Source organism: Hipposideros armiger, unplaced genomic scaffold (genome assembly GCF_001890085.2).
Source record: "Hipposideros armiger isolate ML-2016 unplaced genomic scaffold, ASM189008v1 scaffold_187, whole genome shotgun sequence".
Classification (NCBI taxonomy): Eukaryota; Metazoa; Chordata; class Mammalia; order Chiroptera; family Hipposideridae; genus Hipposideros; species Hipposideros armiger.
Genome location: NW_017731537.1, coordinates 2,889,776 through 2,900,143, shown reverse-complemented (window position 1 = coordinate 2,900,143; position 10,368 = coordinate 2,889,776). Strand labels below are relative to the sequence as shown.

The following is a 10,368-nucleotide window of genomic DNA, read 5'->3' as shown; positions in this document are numbered from 1 at the left end:
ATTATTTATATCAAGACATGGAAACAACCTAAGTGTAAATATCCATTGATGGATAAATGGATAAAGTCAATGCAAAATATATAAAAATAGATATATAGAGAGAGCTACAGATATAACAATATTATTCAGCCATAAAAAAAAGGAAATCTTGCCATTTATGACAATGTGAATGGGCCTTGAGGGCATTATGCTAAGAGAAATAAGTCAGACAAAGACAAATACTGTATGATCTCACTTATACGTGGTATCTTAAAAAAAATGAATTCATAGATACAGAGAACAGATTGGTGATTGCCAGAGGCAGGGGAAGATGAGACTGCAGTGGAGTGCAGGAAATGGGTGAAGGTGGTCAAAAGGTAAAAACTTCTAGTTACAAGATAAACACGTTTTAGGGATGTAATGTATAACATGGTGACAATAGTTAATAATACCATACTATATATTTAAAAGTTGCTAAGAGAATAGATCTTAAAAGTCTTCATCACAAGAAAAAAATTGTAACTATCTGAGGTCACTGATGGATCTTAACTAAATTTATTGTGGTAATCATCTGGCAATATATACATATATCAAATAATTATGCTGTATACCTTGGACTAATGCAATGTTATATGTCAACTGTATCTCAATAAAACAAAAACATTTAATTTTAAGGATACAGATAAATAGAAGAAATTGGTCCCTTAAATAAAAAGCAAATGGACACGGGATATGGAGTATAGTATATGAAGTAGAGTCAATGGAATTGTGATATATACAATGTCAGAGGGGCAATAGATTGGAAAAGGAGGGTTATCACTTTGTGAGTGGTGAAATGTCTAACTGTCACATTGTTTTGTACACCTGAAACTAATAATAAAAAAGCAAATGAAAATTATTAAATTTTGAATATATGAAGATTACCCTGAAGTATTATCACCAGGTACTTCTCAAAATTTCTGAGTGCTATCACTCAAAACTACAGTATTACGCTGACCTTAAAAAAAAGATAGAGGCATATTAATGATTTATGCTATTAACTGAAAATGTTATTAACCAAAGTGAAGGTAAGCACAAGAAACTAGTCTTCACAGGCTAATCTTTGCAGACATATGTGCAAGTAACAAGAATAACTCCATTATTCCTAACTTTTGATTAGTAAACATTAGCATATATTTCCTGGTATGGACTGAGAATGGACGAATAAAATGATTTCTATTAGCTGCTTCTCCTTTTGGTATCAGACAGCATAGTATTGGTTCAGTCTTCCAATCTCAAATTTTAATTATGTAACTATAATGTATATAATTTTGTATATAATTATGCTATAATTTACTGTCATAAAAAGATAGCTTCAAACACACCATTTATAATGTATAATTTTAAAGTCTGTTGAGTTCAAATTAAACTTTCTGTGGAAAGTTATGGCACTTTCAGACACTTTCTCTTGAAAGAATTGACAAAAGATAGTGAAAAGAGGAAGGTACTGAACCATGGGTATACTGCATTCCTATTTGTTAAAAAAGTGGGAGGAAGGATATATGTTCATAAATATTTGTGTATGCATAGGAGTCAGGAGTGAAAGGGTTACTTTCTTTCATATGGGTGTTTTAATCTTAAAAAAAAAAACCCACACACCTAAAAGCAAGAAGTATGACACTTTAAGGCATCTCAAAACCAAGATTAAGAGTCTGCTACAGAGTTAAATTAGATCATGCTTGCTTGAAAGAAAGTCACATTTTCTAACATGGCTTTTATGTTTACATAGCCTTATTTAAGATTGATTGAGTTCTAGGTCAGCCAAGTTGGTTAAGAGTTGGCTTGGGAGCATGAGGTCTGAGGAGCAGGGCTGCCAGTTCAGATCCCACATGGGCCAGTGATGCTGCACCCTCTATAGCTAAGATGGTGAACAACAGCTCGACGGGGAGTTGGGCTGCCCTGAGTAGCTGACCTACAGGGTAGGCTGCAGCGGGCCTGCAGTGTGCTGCTATTAGCTGCCATGAGCGGCTGTCCAATAGCCTGAGAGCAACTGCCTCACCCCAGAAGAGCGCAATGATCACAATACCAACATGGGCCAGTGACGCGATGTCCTCCACAACTACACTGAAGAGCAAAAGGACAGCAACTTGTCTGTTCCCCTTCCCCGATTCCCCAACACTGCTTCCCTCCTCCAAATCCCCAATAAAATCTTTAAAAAAAAAAAAAAGATTGAGTTCTGCAAAGTTGCATGAAGGAAAATGCTGGGGGTAAGAAAAGTGCCATTTTAAAATTCATACTGCTAAATGTGGTTACTATAAACTGGAGTACTGAGACTTATTTTCTTCCTTCCTTAGGTCAGTTAGCCAGTTGATATAATGCAGTGACTTTTAACCCTATACTAGCCCTGGACTACATAAATATGATCAGTAGCCAGTCAGTCACCTGTCAAATGCTTGGTGGGTCGGGACAGGGGAGGATAGGAATAGAAATTTCAAATGACAGCAAAACTAATCCTTCTTTTAGAGCACAGTTCTAAAGGCTTATTTTCCTCATAGTAAGCCAGGGGAAAAGCGATGGCTTATTGTTAGATAGCCAATAAATAAACATTCCAGTTATAGAATATGGTAAAGGGTATACAAAAAGATCTTTTGTCAATAAAAGCGACTTCTCAATTTGTTCTTTGAATTTTCAAGGTTTTTTTTCTTCAGTTAGTCTCAGAATGTTAATTACATTAAACATGACATCACTCTATTTCTTGAAATACTTTCTTCACTTGGCTTTCAGTGAGGCTACACATTTCTTACCGGCTAGTCTCAGTCTCCTGTCACTCACTCAGCTATAGCTGTGACCTTGAACAGGTAACTTAATGTCTCTGGGCCTCTTATCTGTAAAGGCCCTTTTTAGCATAGTCATTGCTCACTAAAAATGGAAGTTATATATTGTGCGTTGTTATTAACTACCACAAAGTCTCAACTCCGCGCGACGGCGCCTGCCCGGCCTGAGGCGAACCCACCACACCTCAGAAGGTGAGCAACGTAGGGAATCCTGGAGAGGAAATGGGCGACGCCTTCCACGCCCGGAGCTAGGCTGGCAGTCCGGGTGGAGGCCCCTAATGGTATCACGCAGTTCAGCACCAGACAACGTTAAGGGAACGGAGGCGGTTTCAACCCAGGCAAAGCTCCCGCCGCCTTCAGGGAAGCGGAACCCGTGACACCGCCCAACCACTTCCGCTTCGGCGTATCTGCCCTTCTGTCCTCTAACTGCACTTTCGATAAAAATATGCGGCCTATTATTTCCCTCTAGCACCTCTATATTGCCTTCCTTTTCCCCTTTTTATGACTCATACTGAAGATAAAAATTAATCTGGAAGCTATTAGAGACAGACGTGGCTATAGAAAAAAGGAGCAGGCGAGCGGACTTGGCGAAAGTGCATGGTCCCAGAACCTGCGCCCTCGCTCCGCCTACCGGAAGTTGAGGGGCTGAATGGGTCCCGGAGCCGGCGGCTGCAGTTCCCCTGTTTCCACCCGAGGTTTAGCGGCTGTTCGGCCGCCTGTCTCCTCAGCCGCTGGGCCACCAGGTTCATGTGGAGGCTCCCAGGCGCCCGTGCCGCGCTTCGTGGGGTCCGCGCGGCCGTAGAGCGGTACAGTCGGACCGAGGCGGCAACTGAGACGGTGGCGGGCGCGATGGAGCGCGCTGTAGTGCGCTGTGTGCCCTCGGAGCCTAAGCTAAGCCTGTCGTTCGCGCTGGCCGACGGCAGCCACAAGAACATGCAGCGCGACCAGAGCGAGCCGCTGGGTCGGGCTCTCAGCCGGATCGCCACCAACGCTCTCAAAGGCCACGCTAAGGCGGCCGCCGCCAAGAAGAACAGGAAGAACCGGCCAAACGCAAGCGGCGGCGGGGCCTGTATGGGGCCTGGGCCCGAGCCTGCTGCGGCCTGCGAGCCGGTGGTGAAGCTGTACTACCGGGAGGAAGCAGTGGCTGAAGACGTGCTTAATGTGGACGCCTGGCAGGACGGCGCGGTGTTACAGATCGGAGATGTCAAGTACAAGGTGGAGCGCAACCCGCCCGCCTTCACCGAGCTGCAGTTGCCGCGCTACATCATGGCCGGCTTCCCTGTGTGCCCCAAACTCAGCCTCGAATTTGGGGATCCCGCAGGCTCCCTCTTCCGCTGGTACAAGGAAACCAAACCCAGATCGGCGGAGCCTGAGGGCGGGGGCCCCTCGTCCCTGTCTCCCTCTTCGCCCTCTCCTAGGTGGACTGAAACGGGTGTGGACGAGCGCGTCTACACCCCGTCCAATGCCGACATCGGGCTGCGGCTCAAGCTTCATTGCACCCCAGGCAATGGGCAGCGCTTCGGGCCAAGCCGAGAGTTGGAAAGTGTGTGTCCAGTGGAGGCCGGGCCCGGCACTTGCACCTTTGATCACCGGCATCTCTACACCAAGAAGGTGACGGACGATGCTCTCATCCGCACGGTCACCTACAACATACTGGCTGACACGTATGCGCAGACTGAGTTCTCGCGGACGGTGCTGTACCCCTACTGTGCTCCGTACGCTCTGGAGCTCGACTACCGCCAGAACCTTATCCAGAAAGAACTCACCGGCTACAACGCCGACCTCATCTGTTTGCAGGAGGTTGACCGCAACGTGTTTACAGACAGCTTGGTGCCGGCCCTCGAGGCCTTTGGGCTGGAGGGCGTGTTCCGAATCAAGCAGCAGGAAGGCCTGGCCACTTTCTACCGAAAATCCAAGTTCAGCCTCCTTAGCCAGCATGACATTTCTTTCCATGAAGCCCTGGAGTCCGACCCACTTCACAAAGAACTGCTGGAGAAATTAGTTTTGTATCCATCGGCACAGGAGAGGGTATTCCAGAGATCCTCTGTCCTTCAGGTATAGTAGTTCCGCCAGTCCCTTAACATTCTTATCTATTTTTAGAGCCTTGGAAAGGGGTAGAGATGGGGCTGCTTATAATTGAGATGAAAAATCCAGATTTTACTGAAAGTTAACAATACATTGATTGGATAGTAAGCAGAATATGAAAGTACAGGCTACTTTATCAAAAGAGGAAAGTTCTTATGGTGTTAGGTTTAGGGATGAAAGAATGTGGAACAAAGGCTCTCATGACTGGAAAATCAGAGCTCTTTCTGAAGTGGGTGGACTTTTAATATCTAAGCTAGAAATTAATTGCAGAAATGATATAACATTACAGTTATCCAGAACATCAGAAAAGCAACAGCTAAAACATTACAAAACTGAAGTCTTGGCACTTTGTTTGTTTTAGGTTTCTGTTCTTCAGTCTACAAAGGACTCTTCTAAAAAGATATGTGTTGCTAATACCCATCTCTACTGGCATCCCAAAGGTAGGTTTTACTGGTTTTCACAGATGACTTAAACATGGTAACTTAAGATCAGTAAAGCTGTTTTACACGAATATATTTTCAGTTTTTTTGAGATATAAGTGACATACAGCACTATACAAGTTTGAGGTGTACAGCATAATGACTTGACTTACATATATATTGTGAAATGATTATTACAACAAGCTTAGTTAACATTCATCACCTCATATAGATACAAAAAAAAAAGGTTTTTCTTGTGATGAGAACTTTCAGGATTTACTCTCTTAACAGTTTGCAAATATACCATACAGTAGTGTTAACTACCAGGGGTGCCAAAAAAATGTATACACGTGACTTGTATTCATCTTTTGTTATCAGTATATATTATTACAATTTTAATACAGTTTTTTCCTTTCTTAAAATGTGTATCCATTTTGTTGGCACCCTCTGTATAGCCATCATGTGCATTATATCCCCAGGATTCATTTATCTTATAGTTGGAAATTTGTACCTTTTGATCACCTTCATCCAATCCCCCCTTGCCCCCAAACACACACGCACGTGTGCGTGCAAACATATATCTTTTTTTTTTTTTTTTTTTTTTTTAGCTGAGCCATCATGCCACCTGTTGGCAGCTCAGCGGCAACTCAGCTCAGGCCGGGCATCGAACCGCTGTTGCTCAGAGCTCGCACTCTTGCACGAGCTCTTAACCAACTGAGCCACTCGGCCAGCCCCCACAAATATATATCTTGAATGTCACCCAGATTCTGTAGTTTGTGAGTTTTTAACATTTTTTTTAACTTAAGGTCAACTTTAAAAAGTACTTACATTAATGTTTTTTATATTCATAGGTGGGTACATTCGTCTCATTCAAATGGCAGTAGCCTTGGCTCACATTAGACATGTCTCATGTGATCTGTATCCTGGCATACCAGTTATATTTTGTGGGGACTTTAATAGTACCCCATCAACAGGAATGTATCATTTTGTCATTAGTGGCAACATTCCAGAGGATCATGAAGACTGGGCTTCCAATGGTGAAGAGGAACGATGCAACATGTCTCTTACCCATTTCTTGAAACTGAAAAGTGCTTGTGGTGAACCTGCTTACACAAATTACGTTGGTGGCTTTCATGGATGTCTGGATTACATTTTCATTGACTTAAAAGCTTTAGAGGTTGAACAGGTGATTCCACTACCTAGTCATGAAGAAGTTACCACCCATCAGGCCTTACCTAGTGTTTCCCATCCCTCTGATCACATAGCACTTGTATGTGATTTGAAATGGAAATAGATTTGTGTGTAATGGAATTTAAGTCTGCTTTAGTAGGAAATTTAATACAAATCAAAGTTTATGTGTAACCTTCAAAAAGGAAAACTAGACACTAAGGTAAAATGTTCTTACCCTACTAGTTATGTTCCGGTGTCTTCATTACATGATTGTTCATAATCTTTGCATAATATAGTTTCTTTTTTTTCCTACACTTGGAGGAAAAACATATTTATGACTGGCTGGAAGAACATTGAATTATTGTGTACATTTTATAAGTACTTTTTTTTAGCTATTAAGAATTTTATAAAAAAAACATTTGAATGATGCTATAATTTTTCTATCATAACACACATTTCAAATGGAATCATGTTTATATAATTACGGAAAAAATACAAGTTAAGGTGAGAGGCCTAAGTTCTGATACATGAAAGGAATAATATTAGGGCCTACCTCTACCTCAGTTTGGTTAGCAAAAGATTAAAACATACCATTATCAATTGTTATTGCTTCCCATCTTTCATTTTTGAATTAACCTATTTTCATTCTCTTATTTTGAGGATTATAGTTTTTAGTGTGTGGTACAAATGGACATATTTATATTCTCGTTCTTACTGCAGTTCATTTTAACTTTTAGGATACAAGCACAATTTAGTATTCAAATTGAATAGCAACAAAGTCAACTTGATCCCATTGTCTTTAATAACGCTTACCCATGAAAAATGTTTGTAAATCAATAGTATATTTGACCATGTGATATTTGGGAATATAGCATAATAGATTACTTCATGAGAAACTACCTATTGATATGGGCTTTAAATTTTGGATGAACTACTGAGCATTTCTATGCTAGAAGTAATTTGAAATTGTTGGCTTTTTTAAAGAGAAAGGGAAATAGTAGGGCTTTTGAGCATTATAATCTGAGTTACAGGGGAACACTGTATATATAATTTTTACACTAAAAAAATTTAATATGAAGCCAAATTCTTTAAAATTAGAAATTACAGTTTTACTGAATAGTGTCTAGCCTACAGTGCTAACCAAATTTCTAACTCGATTATCACCATACCTAATTTGTAATGTTTTAGCTGTTGCTTTTTTGAAGTTCTGGATAACTGTAATGTTCTCATTTCTGCAATTAATTTCTAGCTTAGATATTAAAAGCCCACCCACTTCAGAAAGAGCTCTGATTTTCCAGTCATGAGAGCCCTTGTTCCACATTCTTTCATCCCTAAACCTAACACCCTAAGAACTTTCCTCTTTTGATAAAGTAGCCTGTACTTTCATATTCTGCTTACTATCCAATCAATGTATTGTTAACTTAGTTTAGTAAGTCTGAGAACGTGAGAGGGTTTTACCTTCACTTCAATTTGAACCCTAAGTACTTAAGTACGTGAAGGGAAAAGTTAAGGTGGCAGTTTCTTAGGGTCTTGTTTAGAAAAAACTGTAATTGAAAAATTGATGCTACTGAATTGTGCTTTCCTAAAATAACATTTTGAAAGCATTTTAACTTCAGTTTACACATCATAAATATATTAAAAAGCCAGAATCTGATTCTTTTGCAAAATGTTTTTTTTTCTTTTTAAAACTTGGTTTTGGTCTGCTTTCAAACAAACATGTTGACAGGACTCTTAAAATAACTTGAGAGAAAACAAAAAGCTTTTAAGCAAAAAGTTGAGAAACATCTTGAAAAAAAATTTGCAACATGGCATACTTATGCCCATAAAAAAACATATGGGTTCTATATTAATAACATGGCTAGCTAAATTGAACTCTGTTCAGAAAAACTCTAAGCATTTATCAAAACATTCCATATCCAAGATCTTTAAATTTGATATTTGCTGACTAAACAGTGTGATCAGATTGTATACAGGCATTTCAGAATATTAGAATATGGAATATTATAAAGTGCCATATACTGTGGTTAAATCTTCAGTATACAGATATGTTAGTATGATTGGAGTCCAAAGGTAGGGAACACTTAAGAAAATTGAATAAATAGCATACCAAAATTTCCTTGCATCATTAGTTAGAATAAAGCATTATTCAGAAATGTTTAAGTATTTAAAGCCATTTTTGTGACTGAAGTTTTTGATGACATTTGGATTTTTAGTACATTTTAATTTTAATAAAATATGGAAAGCCTAGCAACTGGTGAACCACATTTTATAATGTCACAAGTTCTTGCTGTAGGAATGAACATTCCAAAATTTTATACTGATTATAAACAACAAAGAATATTATAGACCATATTATCCTGTTCTGTGAACTCTTGCACAGTTGCCACTACAGACGTACACACTGGTAGTTCATAACTCATTAGCAAACAAATCATTTCTGGCTATAATGTAATGTTTTTAAAATTCTGAATACTAAAATCAGTAGTTTCAAAATTCCAAAAATTTCATTGGGTGGTAACTTTTTTCTGAGAACTAAGGCCCGATATCAGAATGTGATGGTTTCAGTATGGAAGGAGATCTATGAGGAGCAAAACACAAGGGAGAGAGTCCAAAAAACACTACTGTGGGAAGATCTCCCTGGTGGAAACTGACACCTTTAGATGTCATATTCTCCAGCTGTGAAATAGAGGCAGAGGTTCCTACAAACTACTTAGACAAAAACAAAACCAAAATATAATGAAAATTAAAATTTTGTACTACTAGGTTATCACAAGATTCACATGACAATAGGGAAAATCTTTCCTTTAAAAAATTATAGCCCAACACTCATTTTCTAAACACAACTCAAAAACATTCAAATGTTTTGAAATTTTTAATATTTTGTTCAACATAGTACTAGAAGGAAACACTATCTAGAATTCATCTTGGGAGAGGAAACAACTTTAAGAGCTTTAACTGATTTGGGTAATACTCCAATTCTGTGGTCCCACTTTATGAGACAGTCCATGCTTTAACTTATTGAAGGTATTAGAGCTGTATTAATTGGGGTGATTTTTACAGCACTAACTACAGAATAACAATACTACCCTCTGAGATGAAAATACCAAAGAATTTTTATAACTGAAGTGAAACTCACATAAAACTAACCATTTTAAAGTGTATGATTCCACTGCATTTAGTACATTCACAATGTGGTGCAACCATCATCTCTAGTTCTAAAACATTTTAATCACCCCAAAAGGAAACCCCTTACCCATTAAGCAGTCTCTCCTCATTCCCTCCTCCCCTCCAGCCCCTGGCAACTACTAATCTTTCTGTCTCAATGGAATTCCCTATTCTAGGTATTTCATATAAATGGAAGCATACAATATATGACCTTTTGTGTCTTGCTTCTTTAACTTAGAACAATGTTTTTAAGTTCATCCATGTTGTATCAGTACTTCATCCCTTTGTATGGCGGAATACTATTCCATTATATGGTTATACCACATTTTGATTATCCAAATGGACATTTGGGTTGTTTCTACCTTTTGGCTATTGTGAATAATGCTGCTAGGAACATTTGTGTACAAGTTTTGTTTGAACACCTGTTTTCAGTTCTTTCAGTTATATATCTAAGGGTGGATTACTGGGCCATATAGTAATTGTTTTTGAGAAACTGCCAAAATGTTTTCTACAGTAGCCACACCATTTTACATTCCCACCAGCAATGTATGCGAGTTTCAATTTCTCCATTCTCACCAACTTAATTTTACTTTTTAAAAAAATGTTAGTCATCGAAGTGGATGTGAAGTGGTATTTCTACCAAATACATTCATTTTAAACTTATGTTGTTGCAGTCATGAACCTAGATTCATAATGGATTATTATGCAACCACCTATATTTTTTTCCAGAGAGCTCA

General features: G+C 39.0%; 1 protein-coding gene across 1 annotated transcript; it reads left to right on the top strand.

Moving 5' to 3' along the window:
* The first annotated feature begins 3,429 nt into the window (after positions 1-3,429).
* On the top strand, positions 3,430-9,673 carry PDE12 (phosphodiesterase 12). The gene is made up of 3 exons (XM_019652811.1): positions 3,430-4,847; positions 5,239-5,317; positions 6,148-9,673. Exons 1-3 carry the CDS (start codon positions 3,540-3,542, stop codon positions 6,588-6,590), a joined length of 1,830 nt encoding a protein of 609 aa, XP_019508356.1. The 5' UTR covers positions 3,430-3,539; the 3' UTR covers positions 6,591-9,673.
* The last annotated feature ends 695 nt before the right edge of the window (positions 9,674-10,368 follow it).

Coding starts and splice junctions, on each gene's coding strand:
- PDE12 (XM_019652811.1), top strand. CDS start 3,540: ATGTGGAGGCTCCCAGGCGCCCGTGCCGCGCTTCGTGGGGTCCGCGCG. Junction 4,848..5,238: donor AGAGATCCTCTGTCCTTCAG/GTATAGTAGTTC, acceptor TGTTTGTTTTAG/GTTTCTGTTCTTCAGTCTAC. Junction 5,318..6,147: donor TCTCTACTGGCATCCCAAAG/GTAGGTTTTACT, acceptor TTATATTCATAG/GTGGGTACATTCGTCTCATT.